The 15,862-nt window shown below is 34.7% G+C and overlaps 1 protein-coding gene across 1 annotated transcript in view; it reads left to right on the forward strand.

Annotated features, from left to right (window-relative positions):
• Positions 1-15,343, forward strand: part of DACH1 (dachshund family transcription factor 1) — a 413,471-nt gene extending 398,128 nt beyond the window's left edge. The window contains exon 11 of the mRNA XM_046664761.1: positions 12,648-15,343. Within this exon, the coding sequence (XP_046520717.1) occupies positions 12,648-12,685 (38 nt within the window). The 3' untranslated portion in view covers positions 12,686-15,343. The remainder of the gene's footprint in view (positions 1-12,647) is intronic.
• The last annotated feature ends 519 nt before the right edge of the window (positions 15,344-15,862 follow it).

Here is a 15,862-nt window from a genome sequence, read left to right on the forward strand (position 1 = left end):
GTGAGTTCACATGACCCAGAGTGGGGTTATCAATCTTTTCTGTGTTCCAGAAGAAAGCAAACTACGGTATGCTAAAACATTGTAAATCACAAGAACTGAAATATTTTCTTGTGACATTGACCAGTGCATCTTTCTTACAAAGGAAAGAGTATTAATTATGTACTGTGGCACAACAAATTACTTCAAAGCTTCATGGTTTACAACATTTATTTCCTTGTAGTTTCTTTATGTACGGAATCTGGAAGTAGCTTAGTTGGGTGCTCTGCTTTGGGGTCTCTCCCAGACTGCAGTAAGGTGTTGGCAGGGGCTTCATTCATCTCTAGTGTCAACTGAGGCAGGATCTACTTCCAAACTCACTCATGTGGCTGTTGGCATGCCTCATATCCTCAAGGGTGTTGGACTGAGGGCTTCAGTTCCTTCCTGGCTATTGGCCAGAAGCCATCATCAGTTCCTTCCCACTTGGACACCCCATAGGGTAACTAATTACATGGCAATCCCATTCATCAGATGAAGCAAGTGAAAAGATCGGGAGAGAGTGTCTGCCAGCAAGATGAAAGGCACGGTTTCTTATAACCTAATCTTGGAAGTGACTTCCTATCACTTTTGCCATGTTCTCTTCATTAGAAGCAAGTCACTAGAGACAGCTCACACTTAAAGGAGACGGGCATCACACAACGATGTGAATACTAGGATGCAGGAAGCAGTGCTGGCCATCTTAGAGGATTCCCACCGTAGAGAGCTATGTAGAAAATAAAATTGTCTAGTTACCTGGCAAGAATGGGATTGGAACAAGGAGTATTATATAATTAAAATATTTTATGGACTCAGGAATATCTAAAGGTAAACCAGATGCCCACATTCATTCTTCAAAGGTAACCTCATCCCTGGTTGGTACTTTAAAGGACATTTGCTGAAACTTACCTGATTATCTTTGCTTTCTCTAGGCTATATTTCTGGACAAACACTACTGATTCTCATATTCTTTCTTTAGATATGATAATTCAGTCAATATACTTTCTTGCCTGTTTGCTAGTCTGTTTCTTTAATATAACTTTGCACATCTCTGAACTGGACCCTTATGTGTTAAAGTGTAGTGCACAGAGGGCTACCTTATTTAATAGTTCTTGTATAGCAGTTACTGTCCTCACCCACATACTTTTGATGATTCCATTAGGTAAGAGAAAAAGAAAAGCTATTTCCCACAAAAGAGTCATTTCTTTAGATAAAACAATTCTCAATTTGTTGAAAAAATTCGAGCTGTTTCATTGAAGTTTGTCATTTGTCAAGTTTAGAACTATCCCAGCATTTAGGTTCAGCATTGTATAAATATGTTAAATAAAGCTCTAGAGATTTAGAAATTTATTCACTCACAATTACTTCCTTAAACAACTATAACTTTATTAAAATTACTGAATTAGTCATGCTATAGAAAATAGAAAATGCTAAACTTTTAAAGAAAGATGATGATTCTTTCCTCCAAACTTAAAAGAAAATAACTAGGCTCTGACAAGAGCTGTCCTTCTAATTGCTCCCTTTAGTTTTTCCCCACAGATAACATATAAATTGATTCTGAAAACTCAATTTATTCACCGAGGATTTTGCCTATTTATTGCAGTTCTGAAGGTTAGGAATGCTGGATTTGAAAGATCCTATTTCCCTCCTCTGCAATATTTTATTTTATCAAATAAGGCATCACTTTTCTTCTATGCTTTGTTTTAATTAAGCATAGTAGATAATTGGTCCATTCATCATTCAGGTTCAGATATGCCCTCAAAGGATTTTTTCCTTCCATCTCTGTGTCTTAGTCTTCTTTCTCCAGAAATGAATAGAAGAGTGGAGAAAGTAATGAGATTTCATTGTACTTTTCTTTGCTGAAATTGGGAGGTCTCACCTTCCAATCAGGACAAGATAACCTAAGTGCAAAGTACCCCATTCTCACTTGCTGGTACATTAACCACTCTGATGGTTTCTTACTCCTTACTAATGAATGCTTAATTAGAACACACACACAAAAATCCTTTACTAAAGCAGACCTACCAGCAATATAATTTTTCTTTATTTACAAAAACAAAACCCAACTTTTAAAGAGGTCTGTGCTCTGCTTTTTGTTTTTGTTTTTAAGAAACTTTAAAAAGATAACTTGTGTTCCAAACACAGTTAAACAGAACAGTAATTTCCTTATACCAACAAATGCACAGTAGCATACACAGTCCTAATTAACTAATAGGTAACAGTTAAGCAGACTTCATAAACTTTGCAATTGTAAATTTACCATTAAAACATAATGGGCCAATATACCAGAAGACAACTTATATCCACACCTTTAGTCCAGTAAGTTTCGTGAACCTGAACCTGGTTTTTCTGGAGAAGTCTATTAAGCAAATCACTAAGCATCTTCTTAGTATTCAATACTTGAATAGGACTTCTCAAAAGCCTTTTTGCTAGGCAGAAAACATATTTACCATGAGAATACTGCCCACTTAATCAGTGAAACAGTATATGTAGATAGTAGAGAGGGTAGGGCTTTAACCAGTTATTAATAAATATCTGATATGAGTGACATATTAAAATTTTATTCCAGGGGCCAGCCTGGTCATGCAGCGGTTAAGTTTGCATGCTGTGCTTTGGCGGCCTAGGGTTCACCAGTTCGGATCCCCTGTGAGGACCTACACACCATTTATCAACCAATGGTGTGGCAGGCATCCCACATATAAAGTAAAGGAAGATGGGCATGGATGTTAGCTCAGGGCCAATCTTCCTCAGCAAAAAAAAGAGGAAGATTGGTGGCAGATGTTAGCTCAGGGCTAATCTTCCTCAAAAAAATAATTTTTATTTCACTTAGGCCACCTATTTAATTTTTTTTTTTTGAGGAAGATTAGCCCTTAGCTAACATCTGCCACCAGTCCTCCTCTTTCTTTTTGCTGACGAAGACTGGCCCTGAGCTAACATCCATGCCCATCTTCCTCTACTGTATATGTGGGACTCCTGCCACAACATGGCTTGCCAAGTGGTGCCATGTCTGCACCCGGGATCCAAACTGGCAAACCCTGGGCTCCCAAAGCAGAACCTGTGAACTTAACTGCTGTGCCACCAGGCCGGCCCCCAACTATTTAATTTTTAATTTGCATTTGAAAAAAACTTAGAAATGTTCAAAAAATTAAAACTCTCATACATCATTTAGGAAGATTCATCTCTTATTAATAAATTGCTCCCATATGGTTTATAATTTTCTCTCTCTGCATAGTGTTTTCTGAAACATTTAACAGTAAGATATAGAAATCATGGTCTTTTACCTGTTATATTTACCCATACATATTTCAGGGGGTATTTACTAAAAATAAGGATCTTCTCTTACGTATCAACACAGTATATTTATCAGCTCAGTAAATATTTCATTGACACAATACTTTTATTTAATCTGACATCAAAATTCTAATTTTGTCCTTTGACCCAATCATGTCCTTCATAAGCATTTTTTATAGCGTTACTGAATCCAAATTAGGATCACATATTATATTTAGTTGTCATTTATCTTTAGTCTCTTTGATCTTAAGCATTTCCTTGGCCTGTTAAAAAAGCTTATAAAATTGACATTTTCTGAAGAATGCAGTCTTAATAGAACATTCCTCATTTTGCCGCTGATGTTTCCTATGATTAGGCTTAGCTTGTGTATTCTAAGCCAGTATAGTACACAAGTAAGGTTGTGTTCTTCTTGGGGTATAACATCCGGGGCATATAATACCCATCTTCCCCTCATTTTGTGATGTTAGTTTTGATAGTTCATCTGTATATTTTTTTTTTCTCTAAGATTTTATTTTTTCCTTTTTCTCCCCAAAGCCCCCCGGTACATAGTTGTGTATTCTTCGTTGTGGGTTCTTCTAGTTGTGGCACGTGGGACGCTGCCTCAGCGTGGTCTGATGAGCAGCGCCATGTCCGCGCCCAGGATTCGAACCAACGAAACACTGGGCCACCTGCAGCGGAGCGCGTGAACCCAACCACTCGGCCACGGGGCCAGCCCCTCATCTGTATATTTTTATTGAGAACTTGCTAGGTTCCAGACAATGTTTAAGGTGCTAGAAATACACACTCATATGTTATGTTATCTGCTCTTAAGGAAACTATAGCCAAACTTTAATCAATTTCTCTAGGATAGTGAAGCTTTATAATTGTTGGCATAGTGAAAACAACTTGGGGGAGACAAGAGTTTGGATCCTATGACAGGTGATTGTGACAACACTTAAGTTCCAGTAATACAATGTGTGGGATCCAAACTCTGCCTTCATGAGTATGGGCTGATTGTTCATGACTAAAAAGTGTTGTCAGAGGGCTAATGTCCTAACGTTAAGCACAGAATTGCTTGTTCCCTATTGCAATAGACAAACAGTAGATAGTTGATGATAATTTTTTTTTTATCAATTTTGCTTGCCTGTGGTTATGGAGATATGGTTTTAAGAAGATTTAATTCTCAAATAGACATCAATTCATAGAACTATAGGGTGTAGTTGGGGAAGATTCTTGAATTACAGAATAAAAGATCGTTAATACCTAGCAAAACAGGAATACCCAGTACAGCCAGCCCTGGTGGTCTAGTGTTTAAGATTCAATGCTTTCACCTTTGCGACCCAGGCTCATTTCTCAGTCAGGGAACCACATCATCCATCTGTTGGTTGTCATACTGTAGTGGCTGCATGTTGCTGTGGTGCTGAAAGCTATGCCACAGGTATTTCAAGCACCAGCAGGGTCACCCATGGTGGACAGGCTTCAGTGGAGCTTCCAGAATAAGACAGACTAGGAAGAAGGAACTAGTCACCCACTTCCAAGAAATTGGCCAAGAAAAGCCCATGAAGCAGCAGAACATTGTCTGATATAGTGCCAGAAGCTGAGAAGATGGCACAAAAAGACCGGGAAGTGTTCCATCTGCTGTCCACAGTGTAGCTGGGAGTGGGAATTGACTCCACAGCACTAATGGCAACAAAAGCAGGATTATCTTAACCTTTGGTAGTAAATTCCTCTTTGCTCACAGAGAGCATCAACGTCATAGTATTGAGCCTAAAATTCGGGCAAAGGGCCTTTTCTTTAAGATATAACAAGAATGTCACTTCTCAGAGGAACTTAGATACTGTAAGCTGGTTTAACCTTTTGGGAAGAGTATTTTGCCTGGGGCTGTATTTGACTAAATAACTCAGAGCCAGCTAAGATTAACTATAGCCATCTGCAGATCTTCAAATGCCTTCTCTTCACATTCTTCAGTTCAGCTTTCATTACTGGTTTCTCTGTTTCGACCCCCATTTAGAAAGAATGTTGTGATTAGATCAGCTTGCCCATTCTGCTTCCACAATACCTAAAGTCTAGTTCCACCTGCTTCAAATTGTCAAAGCTCTGGAGTCTCCTCAATTTTTGTGGTTACCTAGAGTCTGATACAAAGTCCCTACCATGGAAAGGACAGGCATTCACTTTCACTGTAGTTGTCGAAAAACACCGTTACCTTTCAACCTGTATATTATAGCTTTAGATGATCTTCTGTTCTCAGAACATGTTTTAAACTGGACTGTATGCACTTTCTTCTTTGAAGAAAGCTGAAAAATATGTAACAGCAGTTCTTGATTATAATTTTTTTGTCTTCAATATTAGCCAAATCAAGAGCTTTATTTCATACTAGCCTTGTAATAAAACATGATATTATCTACTCTTATTTCAAATGAGCTTGGCTGTATTAGTGTATAAGGTAATCCATTACCTATGGCTTGTACTAGTATGTTCGGATCATATAGACAGAATACCATTGTTGTTGTGCTCTCTTACACACAGTCTGTGCTCACTGTCTAGAATAGCACCAGGTACTTATGCAGAAAGCACTCCAAAGGGCTATTGGTTCTAGTCCTCTCTCACTTTGACCCAATCTGTGGGCCTTAGCTTCTGTAGCTATATCCCTGAATTACATAAAGTTCAAAATCTGTCACAACTTTTCCAGTTTTTACTTTTTAATTGTATTTGACACAACCTTGAATATAACTTCTGGAAATCACTTAGACTGTTATTATCTGCATTTCAAGAGAAGAAATGATATTTACTTAGTATCCTCTTGTAGAAGGGCCTGTGCTGAACATCAATCTCTCTTAAAATATTTCTCATGTTAAATGTCAACTTTGTGTCTCTGTTTCTTTGCTTTAGCAGTAGCAGAATGTTCTTACTCTAAATATAAAATTATAAAAAAAGCAAGAAACAATATTTTCTTTAATTAGCTTCTTCCTTTGGGGGTTTTAGAAGAGGGGTTATGACTTGACAAAGATCCTTCCCATCTGTTCCTGTTTGTTTGCTTTTATTTTGACTTCCTTTCCTTGTCTTATCAAATATCACATGAATCATTAACATTTGTTTTCATCGTTTGTTTTGGTTTCCCTTTCTTCACATGATTAAGACATTATGTGGAGAGAGGCTCAAGGCTACTACATTTCATATTAACCTAATATTCTTTAAGTAAATATTAAACTTTCTAGATATATGATCTTATATGTTTACCTTCTGTTATATTAATATTTTCCTCAGCTCTTGGAGTAGTTAGATATGTGCTAATACAGCCATTTTGTGAAAGCAGCAAACTTTGTTAGATTACAGGTGTCTGGATATAAGTTTTGAACAAATAGATGCCATTTTTAATAAAGCTACTTCCTAAGAGGAAATGTAATTTATTAAGCCTTTTGTGCAAAAGACATGTAAGAGATCCTTGTGGATGTTTGCAAGAGAGTTCTATTCAAAACTGGAATATACGTCTATTTGCATATTGTGTGATACCTTTCATTAGCATACTCCCTTGTTAATTATTTCATGTAATTTTCATACAATGAAAGAATTGGATTTCTGGTGTCACTCAACTAAGCAATTTGAAATTGTTCTAATTTATATGTCATCTTCTAATAGGAAATCTTGTTACATAATGTGATTAATTTTGAGCAAATTTCATTAGTTTTTAAAATAAATGATCAAGGTATCTAATATTCTAGTTTTACATATGGAACAAAAGCTAAATTATATATTTGTCTATATGAATTGGACACAACCAATAGCTATATATAATAATACCTGCAAAAACATTAAATCAAAACAGTAAACTTAATACTCAAACACAAAACAAAGCTAGAAATTTTCTGGTAGAGTCCCCATTTCTCCCTCCTTAGCCACAGCAAATAAATAACATATAGAATCTAATACTTAATGATTTGATTTGATGGTTTCAACTTTAATATTAAAACCCGAGGTCCATTTTTAGAAGGAATTTAAATTTTTTTCTTCAACTCATAATCTGTAGATCTAAATCTGCCTAATAACAATAAACAGCATAAAAAATTCACACCTGCAATAAACTATTCCTTGATCTAGATACTTTCTTATATGCCAAATTATCTCTGTAAGCATCAAATCACAGTGAACTTTGGAACTATTAAGAATTTGTAATTTAAATAGTTTCACTCAATCCCTACTCCCAAATGCTTTTAATGAGAACAGACTTTTTAATTAAATACTCCCATGCACAACGTGTAGCTTGATGATTTTTCTGTCACATCAACCTCCCTACAAAAGCAAATAATCATTGTGTCAAAGGAAGATATTTCTTTTGAAACCAAATTATCAGAATTCTAGTTCTGATTTTACTTTGTTCAGTTGAGACTCTACACACTAAAAGGAAGGCCCTGTCTCTGGGAGGATGGCGAGGAATAGATCCACAAAGCAGGGAGACTGATGGTATTGAGGTGTTCAAGAGTCAGTCCCTTCCTCTCCAAGTCAGAGACAACATATTTCTCCTCTAGTGATAGTCCAATTGCTTATTAGAGGAAAGTGACATTAGAGGAATGGACACAAAATTTGGATTCACACAAATATCAAATCATGGTGTTTCCATTTGCTAGCTCTGTGAAAATGTGCAAGACACTTCATATTTTTGAGCCTTAATAGCCTATTTGTAAAAGACACTAAGAGTACCTATTTTGCTGAGTTCTTGGGAAGTTCAAACTGGAAATCTATAAAACACCTTGAACACAACAGATCCTCAGAAAATACTAGCTATACTGATAATGACCATTCTTGCCTTTTTTGCTACTTTACTTAAAGAAAAGTTTTCAAGAAATGTTTTGAGACATCAAGGAATAATTGTTTGGTAAACCTGGCTCAGTATCAGGAACAAATAGGGAAAATATTTGGAGGGGGCCAACATATGCAGAAATAAGTAAAGATGATATAAGAAGTGGTGGATAGGTGAGAGATTATCTAGTTACAAGGTAAATACAATGCACAAAGGACAGCCCTTAAAACAAAACATGTGAATAAGCCCTCTGAGCTTCCAGATGGAAACAACACACCTCTGACTGATAAAGTCTTAGCCACAGAAACACTCCGGGGATTCCAGTGATCTCCATCCTGTAGCTTGTTTTCGCAGGGCCTTCTCTATGGCCCCATGGCTTTGCTGTTTGAAGAATCAGGGAAGGAAAGCATTGGAATCATTATTATATAACATAAAAACACAGCCCGGTTTGTGTCATGGGCCCATAGACCCTTCCTAGCACCCTTGCCATTCAACTTTCACTTAGGTGGTTTATTATGTGGCTCTTGGCTGTGGGCTGCAGGACCAATATAACTTCTCTGGAACAATGTAAAATTAGATAAAACTTTTTTTGCTTACAGATTTTGAATTACCCATAAGTATGTTTCAATAAGGATGACAAAATTGTAAAGTAGAATTGCTTTGAAAGTTAGGCTCTGTAGACAAAGGGAGACAGAGTGACTCTTCTAGGATCTGTCTATGCCTGGTCTATTTCTGCTTCCAGTTCATTCTAAGGCAGATAATCTCTGATGTATACATATTATTTAATCACAGAAATGCCTTAACTGTAGCAGGTGGGATCTGTTTTATAGCTGGCATCTTTAATGCTTGATGCATTTGTCCATCTGTCAGGAACAATAGTCAAAAATTAAATAGCAGACATTTACTAAAAGTGGAATTATAGCAGATCAGATACTGAGCTATAAATATAATGTATATAATTTTTATAAATATATTTTATATATGGTTTATGGTAAAGATACTTACAAAATAATAATTATTGTCATATTTTTAAAATGAGTATAGTTTTATTTTAAAATTAATCTCAGACATTAAAATTTCTAACATGCTAATTATTTTTTATGTGGGCATATTGTTTAATTTCTCTATCCAAAAGTTTAACATTTAAGACTATATTAAAACTTTTAAGGTAAGCATCATGCTAAAGCATTCTCATTCTAATATTGTTGGGAAAAGAAATATGGCTGCTGCTTTCATGGGTCTCACCATGCAGTAGGCTCCCCATATGGAACTTCAAAGTGAAACAAGTACAATGGAGTTAATTCTTAGGGTGCTTGTATGGGAGAATAAATAGGGGAGCTCTATTTAGAGAAGTTCAATAGGAGGGAGCAGAAAAGCAAGAAAGGAGGGAGGAGGTACTTATCTTCTAGGCTTCTAGAAGGAAGAACAGGCCTGAATACTCCAATGCAGTACAGAGCTTGGTGCGCTGTAGAATGCAAAGGAGAGCCAGGGTCAAGGAGTGAGGGGAGAGTGGTAATAGATTAAGATTAAAGAGGAAAATCAATACAAAATTATGTAACATCTTGTAGACCTTGGTGAAGAATTTGGCTCCTCGATCTTTTAAAACAATTGTCCATACTTAATGGACTCTTTTTATATATCCACTCTTTGCTACTAGATTCTTTCTACATTGTATGCTGTAGACATCACAAAAGATTAGAAAACTATTTTTTCAAGACTTTAATTTTTTTCTTTAATGTACAAAGATTTTAAAAATCCATAGTGAGCACTGAAATGTTAGTTTTGAACAAATTATTACTTTTCCACAGATATTGGGAAGGATCTCACTTAATGGAACTTGAATTTTGAGCAAGTTGAGAATATCTCTCTTCTCTGTTTCCAATTCTAGGAATCATTGTCTATTTTTAAAAAATAAAAATTGGAATGATACTCTTAACATAATTGAATAGATTATAAGAATAATGAGATAATTGAAAGCAGAGAGAAGTAGGGATAAATTCATGAAAGACTAAAAATTAGAAAACTTTGGTAAAACTATCAGCACTCTACTTCTTCAGTTATCTCTAGATCCTATTATTTACTAGATTTTTAAAAAAATACATTGCTTTATGTAGAAAAATTATTAGGATCAAAATTAATTTTAAAAAGATTCTATTTTTAGCCACATCGTACCAAGTATATGAAAGATTGAAGTTTATTTTTATAATATCAAGTTTATTAGGTTTATTTACAAAGTGAATAATTGAAACTCCTGCTAAGCTGAAATTAGAAGTAGTTATATATTAGTACATTTATATAATGTAAGTAAGAAAAAGCATAGTTCTTCCCACAGGTGGGTGCAATCAAGCCAAGCAAATGGAAGAAATCATGCCATGTTCCATGCAAAAGCAATAAACATTTCAGAATATGTTAATATGGTACTGTCATAGCCTTACTTAGAAAGAAATGTTCACCAAAATTATATGGTTTTAGGGGCCAGCTCCTGGGCTGAGTGGTTAAGTTCGCGCGCTCCGCTGTGGCAGCCCAGGGTTCAGATCCTGGGCGTGGACATGACACCGCTCGTCAGGCCACATGGAGGCGGCGTCCCACAAGCCACAACTAGAAGAACCTGCAACTAAAATACACAACGATGTACAGGGGGGTTTGGGGAGATAAAGCAGAAAAAAAAATTTATATTGTTTTGATATTGATATTTGAATAATTCTTGATATAGGAAGTTCGTATATTTATTGAATATTACAATAGCTACTGCTGAGCTCTAGTAATATTTAATGTTAATGAACCTATCGTTAGGGGCCAAGAAGGTGAAATATTTTTAGACCACATATGTAGGGTGGTTATCCAGCATAGTTTTTGTATGCCTTTGAGTCATCGTTCAAAAACAGAGTTCAGTAGGATTAGTAATATACTTTCACTGGTGAATCTTAGATTATATCTTATATCCAAAGGTGTAGGCTATTTAGGGGGAGCAGATTTTCACTGTGATTATTAGATGTTTCATATATTAAGAATAAATCTGATGTATGATCATTGAACTGGAAAGCTAAGAATATTTAGAGACTTTCAAGTAATTGTTATCATTACCCTTAAAGTTGAACTGGATTAATTTTACAGAGCAGCTAATACTTGACACACCTTATTAGAAATTAGCCAGAATGAGACCAATCTCATCGACTTTTCTGCCCACGTTGTTGAGGGCAAGTGGTGGATTTTTGGATATTGACAATATAAGTTAAATATATGTATATTTTAATATATTTCAATGTTTCACTATCTACTTTTTGTAAATTACATGAAACCTATCTCTGATTCATTCATTCATTCATTCAACACATATTTATTGAACATATACTAGATGTTTGGGACATATCAATGAGCAAAACATTACCTTCATGACATCCTGGAGATGATATTCCAACTGTACAAATTAGGCTACGATGTAACATGTGATAGGAATATAAAATTTGGACAAGCCAATATTTCTATAAAGTAAAAAACGTTGGTTTTATGACCTTTACTAATTACTATATTTACTACAGGTTATGTAAAAGCACTCAATTAACTTTGTGTTGAAGGTGAGATCTGCAAATACTTAGACTATTTTTTCTATTTCCTGAATTTACTATAGGTTATTTCTGTTTCCCTATATTTTAATTCTTGAAGGTACCAGACATTTTGCAAACATTTACATGGCAATATGCATTTTTTAAAAATGTTTGGAAAACTTTCCTTTTCCCATTATCTTTTACTATAGGTGTTAAAACTTGAAATTTAGACATATTTTACACAAATACATCAAAAGTTTAGACCACACCAAAAAGTGGACAGTTTAGAGGGTGTTATATTTGAGAAATAGGCTTATGTTTTGTTTTTCCTCTGGATTTTTAGTTTATCATTCCTTTATCTGCTTTATTCGAATGGGTTTATTGAATGTATCCAAGATTTGATTTACTTTTCTTTTTCCCCTGTGTGTTTCTCAACTGGTAAAAATTGAGTAATATATTTCCAACTTAACATTTAATTGTTTTGGTTAATCTCAATTGAAGGGGGACAGGCTATAGTTCATTGAGAGTGATGAAATAACCTAGGTGGCTTTCACCTAAATATCAACAAATGTGCACAATAGTTACATTACATGGTATATTTAACAACACTGCTAAGGAGTAAGGTGGGAGCTAAGTCTTTCGTGATGAAGATACACCTGAGTGCGTTCAGAGAAAATTTGGTTCTGCAAGCTTGGAGGAAGTAATTGTCATTCAGCAGAAATCAACTAGCCTTGCATATCAGTGAAACACACGTGCATACTCTTATCTATTTTCTGAGTGCTGTGGAACTGATATCAAAATAGCAAATATATATTTATGAGAACTAGAAATGCTGTATTCTTTTCAACCACATGAACTCAATGTAATTATGAAATTAACTTTGAGAATATGTGAAAAATGTTGCTTCCTAAACAGGTGAAGATAGAATAAAACCCACAAATTTTATATCAGCCTATGTAATTTTTACATTCACATTTGTCCCCCAAATGTCATGTCATTAATTATTTTTTATTGTTCATTTTTAGATGGAAGACTGTATTTGAAAACTACTGTCATGTACTGAATCTTTCCTGTTGAAGAAATCCATGTTATAGTAAAGAACTTTGCAGTCAGACATTCGTCATTGGAAAGTTTGGAAAAAATAAAGTCCTTTTAAGGGAACTTCCTCAATTTTGTGTATTAATGTTCTTTAAAAGTTTAAGTATTCTACAAAAAAAAAAAAGTTTCCTCCATTGATTTCCACCTGTGGTTCATACCAGAGACCTGAGAATGTTTGTAAATGTACAAGTGTCAAACTTCTTACCATTAATACCTGCAACTTTGCTGCTGGACACTTGGATACAGAGTTAAAGGCAGGTCTGAGTAAGACCCAGCTTTGTTTTTTTAATGGAATGAACCATTTTCCTCTTCTGAAAATTCTGTATCTGAGCACATCAGGAGACTCTCGTGGCAGTGGTCACCCAGACTTACAGAATCACGCCCTCCAGAAACCAGCAAGAACGCTTAGAAATGAACTTGCAGAGGGCATAGAGGATTCCTTAAAAAATCAATAAAGTAAAGAGTAATATTCTGTTACATTCAATTTTGAACTCTCTAATTGTGGGTTTTCTCCTGAAGATTTTTTTCACATACTTTCCAAAAGACCAACAAATGGATGCTGACAACGACCCAGTGAATTACATTTTGCATATCTGAAAAGAAGCATTGAATATAAGCCAAGAGGTTTCACTGAAGGTCTTTTTACTTAAAAAAAGAAATAAATAAATGTAACATTTTCATTCCAAACTGGTAGTGGTATATAGAATTAAAATAGTAATGATGCTTCTTATTCAAACTGTTGGTCACATGTACAGTATATAAACATAAAACATACAAGGAAGGTATTATGTATGCAGTAGTATACTAGAGTTTAGGAAAATGAAAATTTTAGAAAATACGTTTTGTCACCCTGTTGGTCAGAAAGACACCTTTCTGGTTTTAACGCATGCAGGCATGTAAATATTTGTCTGGAGTCACAGTATTAATGAATGAGATCTTAAGCATCTGGTGACATCAGAATTCTGTGCCAGCCACTTTTATTTGTATATTGAACCCTAGTTAGTGCCCCAAACTGCACTATTGAGAATGGATCGTGGCTGAACAGTAAATCAAAACACCAGAAATATTTTTATATGTTAATGTCATATTATGTTAATGTTGCTGAAAAACAAAACCTAACAAACCCTTGATGTATCAGTCCAATACCATGTAGCGCGGAGTGATAAAGTTAAAATGTGTTGTGCTTCCCACCCTGGTCAGAGGGAAGGGTGCCTACGTGTTATTTTCACTGTCTTTTTGAAAGTTACAGTATGTGCGTTCACTTTTGTGCAGAAACTGGAAGTAAAGCTGCAAACAGTGCTTATTACATGCTGAAGTTACCTTCTCTTTGTTTTTCCATACCTGGAGTTACACCTTTAAAGACTGATATTGTCAGTCAGTAGAGTCGGTTATGATTTTGCTATCATCTTAAAATTATGATCATAACGTTATTTATTACCATAAACAGCAAAACCTTAAATGTCCAAGAAAACTAGTTTTAAAATGATAGTTCTGATTGGGTATTAATTATTTGGTTAAGAAAAACATTAAAATTATAGATACTCTGGCACTAAGCTTCTATAGTTTTTAGGTCTTCCTTGCAATACTGGAACATATTTCTTTTGTGTAGCTCGCTATTAACCAGCCAAGTCCATTTTTTACTACAATAAAAGGTTATATATACAGTTCCTATTTTAGCTTGCTTAAAAGGGAGCAATATTTTTATTTAAAATACTGTTAGTAAATGCTTTGTAGAAATTTGGTTTTCTAAGCATAGCTCCTCCAGAACCATCTTTTGTTGTTTAAGCATGAGAGATTCTATTCTTTGTTGTATGTCTTTCTTGTTTATCCCTGTATGCAGTTTTTAAAGGATTACAACGCTTAAAATTGGAGGGATTTGTGGCAAGCTTTTCAATCATACATCTTTTGAAATATTTGTTGAAAAGCCTGCAACTTACATCAGCAGTAGAATCAGCCATTGCTCCACTCCTTGCATAGAGTCACTTGATAAGTAGGTTAAATAGTTTTAAAATACAGACTTTCAAGACTTTTGAGAATGCTTTAGTGTTGGGATCGATATAAAGGAAATTTTAGCAAGGAATAAAGAAAAAAGCTATCAGCTATATGCTAAGAGAGAGTCTTACTAACATGTTGTAAATATGACAATTCATGAAATGTTATTTGAAGTCTGTAACTTAAGTTTTTTTGCCCCTTTTTTAGTTATACAGGTTGGTTTGAAATTTGTTTTTTGGTATAAACAAGTAAAATTGTGCCCATTTTATGGTTTCCATGCTTTTGTAATCCTAAAAATATTAATGTCTAGTTGTTCTATATTATAACCCCATTTGCGCTCTATGCAAGCCCTTGGAACAGAACATACCCATCTTCATGTAGGACCTATGAAAATTGTCTATTTTTATCTATATATTTAAAGTTTTCTAAAAATGATAAAAGGTTATTACGAATTTTGTTGTACAAAATCTGTACAAAAATCTGTTTTTACATCATAATACAAAAATTGGAAATTTTTCTATGGTAGCCTAGTTCTTTGAGCCTGGTTTCAATGTGAGAACCACGTTTACTGTTATTGTATTTAATTTTCTTTTTCTTTTCAACAATCTCTAATAAAACTGTCTGAAATCTCCCTGTGACTTTATTTACAGTTCGTCTTTATTAAATTTTGTGAAATGCATAGCATTGAAGGAATATTTACTTTCTAATGGGAGGCATCTAAAAACAACATAAGTCAGCTCTTTGCAATGCGAGGGGAACAATGCTCAATGATTTTATTTAACATGCAACTGCTTCTATCTCTAATATGAATTACTGTGGTGAAAAACATCATAAAAGCACACTCTGTAGTTATTGTTTAACAAGCAGATTTTCCATATTTTGTTTCTTGCCAGCTAAGCAAACTGCCCACATATACATGATTTATTTATGTACATTTCTCAGTTTATGAAGCTGTTATTTGTACCTTTTTCCTTTATATTCTTATATTCCCATGATTCTTATTTCACAAAGCTTTGTGCTGAATAATGTAAAGTAGACATGTTGATGGAACAAAATATATTATTCCCATATCTATGAGAGTGTAGATTTGTAACTCTAACTCAGTGTTTTGCTTTTGATCTCTATCATTGGAAAAAAATGCCTTTAGAAA

The sequence above is a fragment of the Equus quagga genome, chromosome 6 (assembly GCF_021613505.1).
Source record: "Equus quagga isolate Etosha38 chromosome 6, UCLA_HA_Equagga_1.0, whole genome shotgun sequence".
NCBI lineage: Eukaryota > Metazoa > Chordata > Mammalia > Perissodactyla > Equidae > Equus > Equus quagga.